Source organism: Eleutherodactylus coqui, chromosome 7, assembly GCF_035609145.1.
Source record: "Eleutherodactylus coqui strain aEleCoq1 chromosome 7, aEleCoq1.hap1, whole genome shotgun sequence".
Lineage (NCBI taxonomy): Eukaryota > Metazoa > Chordata > Amphibia > Anura > Eleutherodactylidae > Eleutherodactylus > Eleutherodactylus coqui.
This window is the reverse complement of record NC_089843.1, coordinates 159,729,602-159,747,660: the sequence shown is the minus strand read 5'-3', so window position 1 is coordinate 159,747,660 and position 18,059 is coordinate 159,729,602. Positions and strand designations below refer to the sequence as shown.

Genomic DNA, 18,059 nt, shown 5'->3' with positions numbered 1-18,059 from the left:
TATCCCATTGCATTGCCCATCACAGCTGAGGTAATGTCATGTTAAATGCAGGTGGGCTTCGGCCCACACTACATGCCCCAGTCAGACTGGGGTTCTTTATAAGTAGACACATGCAGTTACAACTCCGTGTGGACCGACAGCATGGGTGGGTGCCAGGAAGCCACCGGCGGTACATAAATATATCCCATTTCATTGCCCAGCACAGCTGAGGTAATGTCATGTTAAATGCAGGTGGGCTTCGGCCCACACTGCATGCCCCAGTCAGACTGGGGTTCTTTAGAAGTGGACACATGCACATGTAGTTACAACTCCGTGTGGACCGACAGCATGGGTGGGTGCCAGGAAGCCACCAGCGGTACATAAATATATCCCATTTCATTGCCCAGCACAGCTGAGGTAATGTCATGTTAAATGCAGGTGGGCTTCGGCCCACACTGCATGCCCCAGTCAGACTGGGGTTCTTTAGATGTGGACACATGCAGTTACAACTCCGTGTGGACCAACAGCATGGGTGGCTCCCTGGAACCCACCGGCGGTACATAAATATATCCCATTGCATTGCCCATCACAGCTGAGGTAATGTCATGTTAAATGCAGGTGGGCTTCGGCCCACACTGCATGCCCCAGTCAGACTGGGGTTCTTTAGAAGTGGACACATGCAGTTACAACTCCGTGTGGACCGACAGCATGGGTGGCTCCCTGGAACCCACGGCGGTACATAAATATATCCCATTGCAGTGCCCAGCACAGCTGATGTAACGTCAGCTTTAATGCAGGTGGGCAAAAATTAATTGGATTACACTGTAGGCGAGGGCCCCAAAAAATTGGTGTACCAATAGTACTAATGTACCTCAGAAAAATTGCCCATGCCCAACCAAGAGGGCAGGTGAAACCCATTAATCGCTTTGGTTAATGTGGCTTAATTTGTAACTAGGCCTGTAGGCAGCCCAGTTAAAATAAAAATTGGTTCAGACGCAAGTTTCAACGCTTTAATGAGCATTGAAATGTATAAAAATTGTTTACAAAAATTATATAACTGAGCCTTGTGGGCCTAAAAAAAATTGCCCGTTCGGCATGATTACGTGAGGTTTCAGGAGGAGGAGCAGGAGGAGGAGGATGAATAGAATACACAGATTGATGAAGCTAAAAGGTCCCCGTTTTTGATGGTGATAGAGAACGATGCTTCCATCCGCGGGTGCAGCCTACGTATTGCTTAGGTATCGCTGCTGTCCGCTGGTGGAGAAGAAAAGTCTGGGGAAATCCAGGCTTTGTTTATCTTTATGAGTGTAAGCCTGTCGGCACTGTCGGTTGACAGGCGGGTACGCTCATCCGTGATGATTCCCCCAGCCGCACTAAACACCCACCACAAGACGCTAGCCGCAGGACAAGCAAGCACCTCCAGGGCATAGAGCGCAGGTTCAGGCCACGTGTCCAGCTTCAACACCCAGTAGTTGTAGGGGGCAGAGGCGCCACGGAGGGCGGTCGTGCGATCGGCTATGTACTCCCTCACCATCCTTTTACAGTGCTCCCGCCGACTCAGCCTTGACTGGGGAGCGGTGACACAGTCTTGCTGGGGAGCCATAAAGCTGGCAAAGGCCTTGGACAGTGTTCCCCTGCCTGTGCTGTACATGCTGCCTGATCTCCGCGCCTCCCCTGCTACCTGGCCCTCGGAACTGCGCCTTCTGCCACTAGCGCTGTCGGATGGGAATTTTACCATCAGCTTGTCCGCCAGGGTCCTGTGATATAGCATCACTCTCGAACCCCTTTCCTCTTCGGGTATGAGAGTGGAAAGGTTCTCCTTATACCGTGGGTCGAGCAGTGTGTACACCCAGTAATCCGTAGTGGCCAGAATGCGTGTAACGCGAGGGTCACGAGAAAGGCATCCTAACATGAAGTCAGCCATGTGTGCCAGGGTACCTGTACGCAACACATGGCTATCCTCACTAGAAAGATCACTTTCAGGATCCTCCTCCTCCTCCTCCTCAGGCCATACACGCTGAAAGGATGACAGGCAAGCAGCATGGGTACCCTCAGCAGTGGGCCAAGTTGTCTCTTCCCCCTCCTACTCATGCTCCTCCACCTCCTCCTCCTCCTCCTCCTCAACGCGCTGAGATATAGACAGGAGGGTGCTCTGACTATCCAGCGACATACTGTCTTCCCCCGCCTCCGTTTCCGAGCACAAAGCGTCTGCCTTCTTGCTTTGCAGGGAACTTCTCAAGAGGCATAGCAGAAGAATGGTGACGCTAATGATTGCAGCATCGCCGCTCACCATCTGGGTAGACTCCTCAAAGTTTCCAAGGACCTGGCAGATGTCTGCCAACCAGGCCCACTCTTCTGTAAAGAATTGAGGAGGCTGACTCCCACTGCGCCGCCCATGTTGGAGTTGGTATTCCACTATAGCTCTACGCTGCTCATAGAGCCTGGCCAACATGTGGAGCGTAGAGTTCCACCGTGTGGGCACGTCGCACAGCAGTCGGTGCACTGGCAGATTAAACCGATGTTGCAGGGTGCGCAGGGTGGCAGCGTCCGTGTGGGACTTGCGGAAATGTGCGCAGAGTCGGCGCACCTTTCCGAGCAGGTCTGACAAGCGTGGGTAGCTTTTCAGAAAGCGCTGAACCACCAAATTAAAGACGTGGGCCAGGCATGGCACGTGCGTGAGGCTGCCGAGCTGCAGAGCCGCCACCAGGTTATGGCCGTTGTCACACACGACCATGCCCGGTTTGAGGCTCAGCGGCGCAAGCCAGCGGTTGGTCTGCTCTGTCAGACCCTGCAGCAGTTCGTGGGCCGTGTGCCTCTTCTCTCCTAAGCTGAGTAGTTTCAGCACGGCCTGCTGACGCTTGCCCACCGCTGTGCTGCCACACCGCGCGACACCAACTGCTGGCGATGTGCTGCTGCTGACACATCTTGATTGCGAGACAGAGGTTGCGTAGGAGGAGGAGGAGGAGGGTGGTTTAGTGGAGGAAGCATACACCGCCGCAGATACCACCACCGAGCTGGGGCCCGCAATTCTGGGAGTGGGTAGGACGTGAGCGGTCCCAGGCTCTGACTCTGTCCCAGCCTCCACTAAATTCACCCAATGTGCCGTCAGGGAGATATAGTAGCCCTGCCCGCCTGTGCTTGTCCACGTGTCCGTTGTTAAGTGGACCTTGGCAGTAACCGCGTTGGTGAGGGCACGTACAATGTTGCGGGAGACGTGGTCGTGCAGGGCTGGGACGGCACATCGGGAAAAGTAGTGGCGACTGTGAACCGAGTAGCGCGGGGCCGCCGCCGCCATCATGCTTTTGAAAGCCTCCGTTTCCACAAGCCTATATGGCAGCATCTCCAGGCTGATCAATTTGGCTATGTGCACGTTTAACGCTTGAGCGTGCGGGTGCGTGGCGGCGTACTTGCGCTTGCGCTCAAACACTTGCGCTAGTGACTGCTGGACGGTGCGCTGAGAGACATTGGTGGATGGGGCCGAGCACAGCGGAGGTGAGGGTGTGGGTGCAGGCCAGGAGACGGTAGTGCCTGTGTCCTGAGAGGGGGGTTGGATCTCAGTGGCAGGTTGGGGCACAGGGGGAGAGGCAGTGGTGCAAACCGGAGGTGGTGAACGGCCTTCGTCCCACCTTGTGGGGTGCTTGGCCATCATATGTCTGCGCATGCTAGTGGTGGTGAGGCTGGTGGTGGTGGCTCCCCAGCTGATCTTGGCGCGACAAAGGTTGCACACCACTGTTCGTCGGTCGTCTGCACTCTCAGTGAAAAACTGCCAGACCTTTGAGCACCTCGGCCTCTGCAGGGTGGCATGGTGCGAGGGGGCGCTTTGGGAAACAGTTGGTGGATTATTCGGTCTGGCCCTGCCTCTACCCCTGGCCACCGCACTGGCTCTTCCAACCTGCCCTGCTGCTGCACTTGCCTCCCCCTCTGAAGACCTGTCCTCAGTAGGCTTAGCAAACCAGGTGGGGTTAGTCACCTCATAGTCCTGCTGCTCTTCCTCCGAATCCTCTGTGCGCTCCTCCCTCGGACTTACTCCAATTACTACTACCTGAGTGATAGACAACTGTGTCTCATCGTCATCGTCCTCCTCACCCACTGAAAACTCTTGAGACAGTTGCCGGAAGTCCCCAGCCTCATCCCCCGGACCCCGGGAACTTTCCAAAGGTTGGGCATCGGTCACGACAAAGTCCTCCGGTGGGAGAGGAACCATTGCTGCCCATTCTGGGCAGGGGCCCGGGAACAGTTCCTGGGAGTCTGCCTGCTCCTCAGAATGTGTCATTGTAATGGAGTGAGGAGGCTGGGAGGAAGGAGGAGCAGCAGCCAGAGGATTCAGAGTTGCAGCAGTGGACGGCGCAGAACTCTGGGTGGCCGATAGATTGCTGGATGCACTTTCTGCCATCCACGACAGGATCTGCTCACGCTGCTCATTTTTTAATAAAGGTCTACCGCGTGGACCCATTAATTGTGAGATGAATCTGGGGATGCCAGAAACATGCCTTTCTCCTAATCCCGCAGCAGTCGGCTGCGATACACCTGGATTAGGAGCTCAGCCTGTGCCTACACCCTGACTTGGGCCTCCGTGTCCTCGCCCGCGTCCACGTCCTCTAGGCCTACCCATACCCCTCAGCATGGTGTATTACCAGTAGTGCAGAAACAGAACGCTGTAATTAAATGTGCCGCATATTGGCCTGTGGTTGGAGGCTGACTTCGCTTACGGAACGCACAGCAGAGCCAGGAAAGAATTTTGCGCAAGCCCGCTGTAACACTTAGCTGGCTGCGTATTAATTAGGACTACTACCCCCAGCAGAGACGCAGTACAGTCAAGACGGTCACTGGCAGCCCAAATATATATTTTTTTCCCAAATTTTTTTGGAAAAGCCCACTGCCTATATAGACAGTATATGTCTTTTACGTTTTTCACTGTCCCTGCCTCAGCACTACTGGCCCTATACTAGGTAAAATTACTGCAGTGCAGACTGTTTCCCTCTGGACAGGATGACAGCAATGATGTAACGGGCAACGCAGAGCCAGGAAAGAATTTTGCGCAAGCTCGCTGTAACACTTAGCTGGCTGCGTATTAATTAGGACTACTACCCCCAGCAGAGACGCAGTACAGTCAGGACGGTCACAGGCAGCCCAAATATATTTTTTTGTCCCAAATTTTTTTGGAAAAGCTCACTGCCTATATAGACAGTATATGTCTTTCACGTTTTTCACTGTCCCTGCCTCAGCACTACTGGCCCTATACTAGGTAAAATTACTGCAGACTAAGGACGCAATGCTCTGCACGGCCGATATACAAAAAAAAAAGGTGCAACACTGCAAAAAGCAGTCTCAACAGTACTGCACACGGTCAGATGTGGCCCTAAGAAGGACCGTTGGGGTTCTTGAAGCCTAAAATCACTCCTAACACTCTCCCTATAGCAGCTCCAGCATCAGCAGCACTTTCCCTGAGCTATGTCAGAATGCATCTGTGGCGAGCCGCGGGAGGGGCCGATTTATATACTCGGGTGACACCTGATCTCGCCAGCCACTCACTGCAGGGGGGTGGTATAGGGCTTGAACGTCGCAGGGGGAAGTTGTAATGCCTTCCCTGTCTTTCTATTGGCCAGAATAGCGTGCTAACGTCTCAGAGATGAAAGTGAAAGTAATTCGAACATCGCGTGGTACTCGCCTCTAGTAACGAGCATCTCGAACACGCTAATACTCGAACGAGTATCAAGCTCGGACGAGTACGTTCGCTCATCTCTAATGTTTACATAAGAATGTACTTGCATACTGTATATACACATAATAATAAACTTTATTTGTATAGCACCAACGTATTCCGCGGTGCAAGTGCTGTAACTGGGGTACAAAAAAGTACACAAGCTGTTGTTAGGTCATACTTAAAGGGAACCTGCCAGACCCATTATGCTGCCCTTTCTGAGGAATCTGATGTATTATTAATATGTGTGCTCCGCCTCCTCTTCAGCTGCTGATTGACAGATTTCTCTCTATGCACAGTTATAGGTAGAAAACTGACAATCAGTTACTGGAGGGAAGGGAAAGCCTACACATCATGAATACATTGAGCTCCCAGCTGTCAGGGCTTGTGCCATGCTGAGAGGAATGCGTTGTAAGTTCTCCCAAACTACAGCACATTAACACATAAATGACAACCTGCTGAAATCATCGTGCCTGTCACTGCATTATGCTGTAAAGAGAGGGCAGTATGACGGCTCTGAATGGTTTCATTTTAGTATGCCCTTACAACAGACATCATAAACAGCCAGTGGACCCTGTTGTATAACATGGGTAGAGAATATGTCACAGGGTATCACTACAATGTGATCAATAGAAAGGAAAATTCAATCCTTACTTACCCTACTACTTGCAGTGCTGTTGTGCGATATAATATTGTCTTTTTTATTGGAATTGTAGGTTCTTCTTGATCTTGCAACATTGATTTTTGAAGAGCAACAGTCATTGGAGGTTATCTTAAAGAAGATTGCAGCAACTATTCTATCCTTCATGCAGGCTCAGAGATGTACTATCTTCATTGTTGATGAGGACAGTCATGTGAGTAAACACTATGGCATTAATGACTTTAACCATTTCACGACCAGGTGTGTTTTGGATCTTCATGCCAAGGCAAATTTTCACATTTTGGAGCGCGGCATTCTATAGGTGAATTTAATTGTTTTACAGTCTACCCCAAAATGTTCTCTTTTTTTTTCCAGGACACACAGGACTTTCTTGTTATTTAACATTGGGGTGTATATTAATTGCTTTTCTAGGGAAGAATGGTCAGAAATCTGAAATAATTACAATTCTTCTTTTCACATTCTTGTAAGCTTTTTCACATTCTTTTAATTAATATTTACACCAAAAACGAATCCTCTTATTCTTCAATGCACAACAATTTCAACTATTTGCACATTGTCTGAGGTCACTATAGAACAAAAAACAAAAAAAAACAAACTTATTTTAGCTTTAACCCTTTCCAATATAATTTCCCTGCCACACCCCACAATCCCCAATTCTCATTTATTTTAGGTGAAAAAATGCATTGTAAATTCCTTGAATTTTTACTCAACAGAATCGCATAAAAATGATGTCATGGGGATTTTATTCGCGATTTTTGAAAATTTTTCATTTCCAATCCAATGTCGGCCCTAGTCTAATATTAAGATTTTCCTGCATAGCTCCTATGCCGGATGAGGGCCGACACATGTTTCTAACACTATGCAGGACAGTGCTCCGATGTCAGAGGCTGTTCTGCATATCAATTTCATATTGACATGTGCTTGAATGCTTAGTTATGTGATTGGCTGCGTCAGCCTGTGACGCCCTATACACAGACTTACTGAAGCCTGTAACACGGTGCCAGAAGAAAAATTGGATGCTGCAGTGCTAGAGCTAGTGGGATCCTGATGTGCAAGTATATGATATTTTATTATGTTTGGACAAGGGGAGCGCTAATTAAAAAAAAATAACTTGGACAATCCCTTTAACTGTAAGTGGTTATATAATGTCTCTTATTTATTTGGCGGTACCATATATAGTTTGTTTTTTCCTGTATTAGGTTATGATAAGTCAAACAATAATTTGAAATATTTTTTTATGGCAGGATACCTTTTCCAGTGTTTTTCATATGGAATCTGATGAGCTAAAAGAATCTACAGGTGCCATAAAAAGGTAATTTATACATAAGTACTAAATTAAGTAAATTTGATTAAAACCTAAAAAGGCTCAACAATTTAACTGTTAAAAGTTGGAAAACTGTAGTCTTAGCATTAAAAAGTTCTCTTTAACCCTTTCTGCCGCAGCCCTTATTTGTTTAAAATTTTTCTATCCCCGCTTTTCTAAAATCAAATGTACATAGTGTTTTTTTGTTGCAGTACTTAAAAATATACCCTTTAGAAAAAAGATTTCTGTCACCACCTTTTAATTTCCATAACTATTTTATTTTTTGTCAATAGAGCTGTATGAGGGCTTGCTTTTAGTGGGGCAACCTGTGGCTTTTTTGGCACAATTTCTCTTCACATTTTTCTTGGGGTGACCAAAAAAATCACAATTCTGGCATTGCATTTTCTTCTGATGGCGTTAACCATACAGGATGAGGGCCTATTCACATCGCCGTCATGCTGCTAAACTCCCTCCCACCTCCCCTCTCCGGCAGCTCCCATAGGAGTCTATGCAGCCACCGCCGGTGTAAAAGCCCCTGGCCAAAATGCACTATCCTGGACAGCTGGGCGCTTTTACGCCACAGAAATACGCCCATGTGCACTGATGCATTGTAAACCAATGCATCAAAGGGACAGCATATATCGTCCGTGTGTGAAAACCCGGCCGATATACTCCCCCAGCCTAAATGTGATATTTTAATAAATTGAACTTTTATAGACTCTGCAACACAAAAAAATGTTTAACTTTTTATGCAATGACTGGGTAAGGGGGGGGGGATTTAAGCTTAATATTTTTAAAATGTACTAATAATTAACAAAAATTGATTAATCTTATCTTTACTGTTTTTTATTCTCTATACGAGACTTGAACTGGTGATCATCTGATCGCATGTACAATATGCTGCAATACTTCAGTATTTCAGTCTATTGCAGATTTACAGAAAAGGCTTACTTAGAAGATGTCCAAGGCAGGCATGGGGGCCATTACAGAGCCCTAGACTGGCATGCCAAGCAATATCATCACGGGAGGCCAATCTGTAAAGCCATTTAAATGCTGCTGTGAGTATTTACAGTGGCATCAAAATGGTTAAACAGCTGGGACCATTGTAGACAGGGATTGGCTGTCAGACACCCGACACCCACCGTGTTATAGAGTGGACTCGTCTACTGAGCCTGCTATATACACCCAGCATCTATCGTATACATGTATGTTGGATATTGGCAATGATTTAACCAGAAGCTTTTGGCTCTCCAATATGTCTGTTTAAGTAAATACTTGCATTCCTCAAAAAGTATCATTGCTGAAACACCTTTTCTTTAATCTTCTCCTTGGAAATGTATGAATAAATGGACAGCTGAATGGGACTATCTCTAGACATTCTGACTAGAGATGAGCGAACGTACTCGTTAAGGGTGATTTCGCAATCGAGCATCGCTATTTTCGAGTACCTGACTACTCAGGTGAAAAGATTCGCCGGGGGTGAGCGGAGGGTTGCAGAGGGGAGTGGGGGGGGGGGGGAGAGTGAGCTCCCCCTGTTCCCCACTGCTACCCCCTGCTCCACCATGCCGCCCCCCGAATCTTTTCACCTGAGTAGTCAAGTACTCGAAAATAGCGATGCTCGATTGCGAAATCGCCCTTAACGAGTACGTTCGCTCATCTCTAATTCTGACCTTTTCTGCAAAGTTGCCTGTGAATACATCAGATTTGCTATACATAAAGAAGCTTTCATTAAAGGTGCCCCCGTCCTCTTGTACATTTTAAAGTTTGGTACAATTCTTTATGATTTAATAGTAAAACATTCCCAGAGGTCACTTTTGTAGTTGAGTAGTGGGGTAATGACTATAAATCTGGGGTCCAGATGCTCCTCTGTGGTATATTGTTCATTTGGTAGTGTTCAAGCTGAGGCTTTTAATTACATTTAAAACATTTGTTACAGATGATGCCTCTTGGTTTTCTTTGATCAAAATTATCAGTTGCTGCTTTAGTTTTTTCCCCCATTCAGTTGGGTGGGGGGTTGTTACATGCAGGCGTTTCTTTTTTAAAGCTGCAGTTTTTATGATACTTTTTATGCACTTTTTTGGATCAAATCCAGAAGTGAATTCAGAAGCAATGAGAAATATAAAAGAAGGACTTATGCTTCCTCTTCCCTCCTAGTCCAGTTCTGGTTTTGGCTAAAAAAAAAAAACTGCATGCAAAGTTGACGCAAAAACTGTGGCTTTGCCAAGAAAAACCTCTGTATGTAAAATGTGTATAAAACGTTATACAAATGTGTATAAAGTGTTACTAGTATTTGAAACAGAAGATTCATCTGTTGGAAATCACTTCTAGCCTCGTCTAGTGTGCTGTCTCGCTAACCTTTGCACTCTAGTTGACATGATGTAGTTTATGTTGTATTGTATCTGTATTACAATGACACCTGCTGGTGAACATTACAATTAAACACAGTCATCTATATGAAGTTAAGAGTGTACTTTACCTTTTCGAAAACTTTTCAGAATAAGCTTTTGTATGTGTGTGTACATTAGGACAGACACTATGTCTGGTCATTATATGACTAGTTTCCAACATCATCACCATTTTCTCCTCTACATTCTGTCTCTGCTTTTATTAATTCTTTCTGAGGTGGTGGTGGGAGTCCAGCTGTCATGCTGTGCTTTATATGCTGTACACACAGAAGACTGGAGATACTGCTCTCTAACTGTCTGTAATACACACAAAATCAGGAAGGACACTTAGGCCGCCTGCACACGAGCGTTCCGGATTCCACTAGCGGATTTTCACGCGCGTATGGTACCTAAATGTGCTTGCGGATAGGTGCGGATGCGTGAAAAATCACGCGCGGATATATGCGGATGTGTTGCGGAAAAAAACGCGCAGAAAAATCCGGAAGACACCCTTATTGTAAACCCAACCCCTAGAGAACTGCCCATTCCCTGGAAAACAGCTTAAAAACCAACACCCAGACTCCGTTTTGTCCCTCTTGCTTGTGCGAGCACCGTTAAATTATTCTGGCAACATGCTTTCACCCGGTGAGCAGATGTCTTTGTGGGCATGGTTGATCCATGTAACTTTTTTCGGACGTACTATAAAAATACTATATAAGTGTGGTAACGTAGTAATCGTACTGACCCATAGAATAAAAATATCGGGTCGTTTTTGTTGCACTTTGCGCGCTGCAGAAACAGGACGCACCGAAAGATGGTGGAAAGTCTTTTTTTTTCTCTCCGATTACAATTTTTAAAGGTTTTTCAGTAAATTATATGGTACAATAAATAGTGCCATTGCAAAATACAACTCGTCCCGCAAAAAAATAACAAGCCCTTATACAGCGACGTCGATGGATAAATAAAGGAACTACGATTTTTTAGGGAGTAGGGGGAAAAAAAGGAAAAAAGCAAAAAAGCTCCGTCACTAAGGGGTTAAAAGTGGGGATGGAAAAAAGCACAATAAAAACAAAAGTTAAACTGCTTGGCCACTAAGGGGTTAAAATGAAAAAAAAGTACATTTGACGCAATAGCGAATAATACTCACGCAAGTTCTTCTGTTCCGCTTCTACTGCGTTCGTCCACGCATCCCCATAAACCTGCGCGGACAGTAGACGCCAGGATTGTTCCTTTCTGTTCTTGTCCAGGTATTCTGGGGAGTTACTGTCCCATAGGCTGGGGAAGTCCTGCATGATTGCCACAAGTTTCCCAATGTCGATCATTATGGCTTGTGGCAGGCTGGTGTCTGCTGGCTGCTCTCTGGTAGATGAGGGGACTGAAAGGACAGATCTGCAGTTGAAATGTGCCTGTGAAGCTCTGTGCTGTGTGTTGGGACGCCTCCTACCATGCCTACTTCCTGTAGTCATAGCAACCAGTGACTCCATCCGCAGCTGCACTGCGGATGTACTGCGTGAAAAAACGCACCCATTCACTTGTATTGGAGGCTTCACGCGCATGATCCGACCAAAATTAGAACAGGTCGCAGATTTTTTCACGCGCGTGAAAAAACGCGATACACATCCGTCCGTCTGGGGACAACTGCGGATCCTCATAGGAGTATATTGGCTGCGGTCTGGGGCGGATTATGTGCCTAAAATCACGCGCTTGAAATTCTGCTCGTGTGCAGGCACCCTTAAGAAGCACTGAGCAATGGAGTCATAAATAAATAACTCTAAAAAACTCACCATTAGCTCTAACAGCATGTCTATGTCTCTACTTCTCTGCCGCCTGCTCCCTATTCCCCTCTCTATAGACTTTTGTGGGTATCATGAGTCATCACTTTTCTTCACTTCCTGCTCTCTGTCTTGTTCTTGTTATCTCTGTTACTAGAAACATGGATCACTTGACAACAGGTAGTGGACAGCAAGTTAGGGTGAATGGAGACCTCTAGTGGCCAGGACTTTAGAAGGACTTTTGAGCTCAGAAAGGTTATTTTAGGTAAATAAAGCGAATTGCAGTTTTGCTAGTTACATTTGCTAGGCTATCATTTAAGCACAAAGTTATCTGATAAGCCAGTGACTACCCCGGCTTGACAGATTTAAGTAAAATTTACAGCAGAAAGTTTTGTAAATTTGACCAGAAATCTTCTTCCGCTTGTAGTTGCTCATACATTTTATTTAGACACATGGACAGCCCAAGTTGTGCCTAGCGTAGGAAGAGTCATGGGGTGTTATTTTGACACATACTACCTACCTAAATATTGCTGCACTCAGAGGCGTAACTTGAAGCTCCTGGGCCCCAATGCAAAACCTGTAACAGGGCCCCCAACTATAATGCTTTATTCATAGTACTGGGCGCCCTATATGGAGAAGAGAGGCCTTATGGGCCCCCTAAGGCTCCTGGGCCCAGGTGCAACCGCATCCCCTATAGTTACGCCAGTGGCTGCACACCAAGTACACCCCTTCAGGCAACAGTATTCCCTAATAGCAGTGGAGTCTTTTAGCAGGATAATGGGCCCTGCCACACTGCAAAAATTGTTCAGGAATGGCTTAAGGAACGTGACAAAAAATTCAAGATTTTGTTTCCTAATTCCCTAGTTCTCACTCTAAATGATAATTTATGGGATATGCTAGAATAACTCTAATCTGTGGAGGACCCACCTCATAGTTTAAAGCAGCCAAAGGATCTACTGCAAACATCTTGGTACTGGATACCATAGTACACTCTCAGAGGTTTTATGGAGTCCATGCCTCCCAATATCAGGCAGGCGGTTCTGAGGTTGTGGCTGATTGATATATATTACCCTAGCAATCGTGGAGACATAGATAAGTCTAAAACTATAAAATCTTTATGAAAGTGTTTGTAAACTTACATTTTCAAAAGTCCAATTCAAGTCGTTGTCCCAGCATTACGGGACGTGCAGGTCTAGTTGTCAATAAGAGAACTAAAAACTTGATCTTTCAAACAAGAAAAATATCATTACCAGCCTTTGCAAATCCCACTTACTGGGAATGTTCAGGCTTTTTGCTGACGCAATGTAATTGCCCTCAATTATTAGCTATTGAAAAACATCTCCGACTATTCATTGGAGGTTTTGTTAAAACTGCAAGATAAGCAGGGAGGGGAAGACATACAGATGCTGAAACAAGTTATCTAGGGCAGCACAATTATTGTGTGAAGCTTCTCAAATCTCCTGAAGGTCCTTTTCAAAGAGAACCTATTTGTTAGATCTTCATAGCAAGATGTTTCAAGTTCGTGGCTTGTTCTGTATGATGCTTTTGCTTGAGATGTTAAGTATCTTACTGTATAGAAATCATCTGTTAATGTAATCTAATTTCTGGTAAAGACTTCCCTTCCTGTAAAAAGGCAGAGGAGTGTCAATCCTTTGAAGAGTAGCCGCACTTACATGTAGAATTGGTGATTATAAGTATTTGTGCAATGCTTTATCATCTTATAATGTACATTCCTAGGAGTAGACAGTGCTGAGAAATCTGTCTTCAGCTAACTAACTGCATAGTTAAACAATGAGCTCCTGACTACGCTGTGACTGCACTGTTATCTCAAGTGCAGGCACAGCGACTTATATAGAACTGCTTGCAGAGGGATAGAGCTCCAGACGCTGGAGAGGCCCAGTAACTAGAGAAAGAGAGAGCGGTTGGGCGCTCACTGTGGGACTACACTAGGTGACGGCCACAAGGTGCAGCAGCTGCAGGTGTTACTTGGTGTACTGGGCAAAACTACTGGAAATCATCTACAGGGGACGTTGAGACAACAACGATTCCTCCTTCAAGCGATAAATTGTAAGTGGGGTCAGCCTCAATGTTAATAGTATGCACACTGACTGGGACTGTTATATAGGAAAACTCTGCAACGGTTACCAATCAAAGGGACATTGCTCATGAGTTCTGGACTGTGACTAATTGTGATGTGAGCTCTTGCAATAGAGGCACTGAGTTCAGATATATTGTATTGCTAGTAGTGAAGATATAACCTTTGCTAAAAGGGCTGTGTATTGTATTATGTGAACTATATTTCCTTGTGACGGAACTAACTGTTGCAAAGTGTCGTTAATACTGTTTTGTTAATGTTGTTATCTTATAGCTTGCAACTAGTACTATTCCTAGGATGGAGTTAGTGCAGATAGCATTGAATAACAGTAGAGGGAAGGTCAGGTCATGTACGTACTCTCACACTGGTATTATATACATTTCTGTATTCTTAAGTAACACATAGATATTTTTGGTAACTGTTGGCTCCATCATGTCCTGAAACCTGCTTCATGCATCACTCTATTGTGTTTTGAAAGTAAGGCTTGTTCACAACTATGTCACGGCTCCATTAGAGTTCTTCATCCCTCTGTTCCATTTTTGGAGCAGAAAAACAGAATTAAAATGAAATTGAATATTTCAGGTTTTTTTCCATTGATGTCAATGGGTTAACAAAAAAATGGCAAGCTTTCAGGTTGCTTTCGTTAAGTATTCTTTTATAAATGGAACAAATAGTGCAGTCTGCGGTAGAGAAGGAAGGAAGGAATGTAGGAACAAAGGGACATTAAAATGTATCAAGAAGTGATGTTAGCCATAGTGGAATACCTTCTTGGATTCAAACATGTATGGCTATAGCAGATTGGAAAGGGGATCCATAGTACCAAGCGTTGGTAAATGAGTCATAGGCGTCTCTATCTACAGGGGTGAACTCTCTGGTGCCTAACGGGAATCATGAGGGTATGCTTACACATAGAAGAAATGCTGCAAATTTCTTCAGATTAACTAAATTATGGTGTCATTAGGGGAAGTGACAAGGAGCCCAGTTTTGTATTTTTATACCCACTGGCTTCCTTGTTCCTGCTGTCACCCGCTGAAGACCATTCGCCGCACGGCACTGTGACTACTCTGAGGTCGCTGTGTAGACTTCTATGGGAGAGCGCACACACTGCAGTCTGATCACAGAAAACAATGTCTGTTTTTCACTACGCTGTGAAGTCAGGGGCGAAGCTAGAACAAGCCTATCACTGATTGGTTGAGGCTTAGCCAACAGCCAAACAGTTTTAGGCTTAATTTCAGCATGGCTTTCACAGGGAAAGGTGAGTCAAACGGGCAGCACAGGCGGTGGCTGTTCTGTGTCAGAGAGTGACTGTAGCACTCATTAACACTGGCTATAAGAAACTAGTAGCGCAGACTGGCCGCTCCCATTATTCCTCCGCGGCACTGACCTTCTACTGCAGGGACAGACGGCTGATCTTAGCAGAGATGAAAGTCAAGCAAGCAGCATCGGTAAGCCTATGTCATCTTATTTGGCTGCCGTGCTCCCTTTCTTCTAGAGGGTGCTGCGGCTTGAGGCAGGAAGCTCATATGGCCTCATACTAGGGGCACCCCTGCTGTCTATAGAAATCAACTCCTCAATTCATATGATACGGTTAAGGTAGCTTGTGAATTCCATCCTGTAAGGAATAATACTGCATTTCCAGTATCTGGGAATCAAACTTTTTGTGTCCCCTGTATAGTGACTTAACAACCCTTATTTCCCATTGGAGATAAGACCCGGGAGCAAGGACAGTAAGGCCATCTCAGGCAGGGGAGATAGAACTCTCGCATACCATATTAAATAGTTCAAAGAACGCCTTCCAGAAAGATAGCATTACCAAACAATTCCACCATACATGTAGGTAACAGCAATGAATGATTTCCATTTTTTTTTTTTTTTTAAACCATTACAATCAATGTGGAAAAAAAACGTAAAACATTGAATTCCATTTTAATTTTGTATCTCTGCTCTAAAAATGAAACAGAGAGACAGAAAGCCCTAACGGAGCTCTAACAAAGGCGTGAACGAGCCCTAACTCTTATTTTCTATATTGATGTTCTTGTTTACTAATATTAACTAACTGTGTTTTTATACAGAGATTATGATGTAAGCAAAATTAATTACATGTATGCCCAGTATGTGGCAAACACCATGGAACCTCTCAACATGCCGAACGTGAGTAAGGACAAAAGATTTTCATGGAGAGTAAGTAAAATTAAAATTCAAGATTTACTACTGCAGCAAAATGTAACCATATTGGGCACTCTTGATATGTCTGTTTTAGTAATTCTTAGAACTCTGCATTGTGCTGTTCCTCTCTTCTTCCTCCAAGAAAGTTCAGAATGAATAGCCACCTGAATGTTAGCAGTAGGCGATGTGTCCTGCACAGCCTCACGCAGTCAGATCCTTGCTGGGGGACACATGGGGACACACGGTTGACAAGGAGAATTGTAACACCCAGTTGTCATTTTATTTCTACACTTCCAGGAATAGTGACAGAGGAAAGGCACGATGCATGGTTTTAAGGAAATACGTTCCAGAATCCCGCTTGCAGCCTTTACAAAGCCGTTTTATAGGCTATATAATCCGATGCTGAGGAAAAACAAACTAGACAGATTTGAATAGTTACTATCTTTTATCACTTTGATAAAAGTTGGTCCTTCCGGCAGATAGCTTTTTTTTGCTAATAAATTCACCATATTTTATCTTACAGCCCAAATTCAATGTTGGGGAAAAATAGGAAAACTAGAATAAGAAGGTAATTTAAGTGGGTGACTTTCTGTCTTTGGGAGCTTCCACTTGGGTATAGCAGACCGCACACCGTGGTCCTGCACTTGGTCGGACAGCCACATAACATAGCTGTTTATTTGGACAACACATCATAGGGAATATGTAAGATCAAAAGACGGAACGGCAGCCCATATGATCAGTGTAAGCATGAAATGGAGAGGAGAAACAAGGGCAGTTTGATTCTTTAGTGATCCCAATAGCAATGCAAATTCCGAGACCAGAAGATGCTGAAGAATGTATGTGTCATTCATTAGGAATGTAAGAAGTTTGTTGTCACTTTTGTGCTATTGTTGTTTGCAGTTAGCTTGTGCTGTGCTGATGAATACTTTGTAGTGATTTGGGCCATGTATGTATGTCAGCTATTTTAGTTACTGTACAATAGTTTTAGTCTTGCACAATAAGAATTATTGCTACTCTCTAGTTACTCGCTAGCTTTAGGGCGAAGTCAGACGAGCGATAGAACCATTGGTTTCCTATGGTAGTATTCACATGTTCGTCTTTTACAGGTGCAAAATACTCACACCTGCAAAAGATAGGACATCCGTGCGCCGGGAAGGTCAGTGCTGCGCGTAAAAAATCCCTGTGGGGAGTCCCCTCATCACTGAACACTGTGACAGAACAGTGTTCAGTGACAAGAGGACTCCCCGCGGGGATGAAGGAATCTCCTGTCACAGCTGTGGCAAAAGAACGCAATGTTCTTGCATTGCCATCAATGGGGGTAGTGCTGCTTCCGCCGGCCCCATTGAAGGCAATAGGATGCCGGCACCCACCACAGTGATTTTCGGGGAAGGGCTTTATATATAAGCCCTTCCCTGAAAATCATCCCTAGGTGTAGAAAAAAAAATATATATATATATTACTCACCTAGCAGCGCTGTCCGGGCTCCGGCGTGTCTTCTCTCTGCAGTTCCGGCACTGATCTAAAGCACTTTTCCCTGGACGGTGATTTAAAAATCCACGTCTCTTGAAATTGCTTGTCTGATTGGCTGAGTGCTCAGCCGGTCACAGGCAGCGCTCAGCCATTCATTGGATTCATAAAGTTTGTGCCACATGCTGAAAATAAGTATGTGATTTAAAACTGAGCCTTAGAACTTATTAACAAACGATTTTAACATCCAAGTTCTGTCCAAGTTTGAAACTGACAGAATTCAGACCCATTAGATGTGTATTCACATCTGCAATTTTTTTTACCATGGACTGATGGTTCATGTGGAAAATTGCAGCATGTCCTATGCTGCTGAAATTCTCTGACTAGAGATGAGTGATCATGCTCGGTTAAGGCAGTTACTCGAGCAAGCATCACTCTTCTCGAGTAACTGCATACTCGTCCAAGCAAATGCAGGGGGGGCAGCGGGGGTGAGTGGGAGTGAGCGGGGGAGAGATAGAACAAGCCTATCAC

General features: G+C 45.3%; 1 protein-coding gene across 2 annotated transcripts in view; it reads left to right on the top strand.

Moving 5' to 3' along the window:
• PDE5A (phosphodiesterase 5A) overlaps positions 1-18,059 on the top strand; it is a 152,766-nt gene that overhangs the window by 63,486 nt on the left and 71,221 nt on the right. For both annotated transcript variants that reach the window (XM_066573894.1, XM_066573892.1), the window contains exons 6-8: positions 6,397-6,534; positions 7,586-7,653; positions 15,968-16,076. In XM_066573894.1, the coding sequence (XP_066429991.1) occupies positions 6,397-6,534; positions 7,586-7,653; positions 15,968-16,076 (315 nt within the window). The remainder of the gene's footprint in view (positions 1-6,396; positions 6,535-7,585; positions 7,654-15,967; positions 16,077-18,059) is intronic.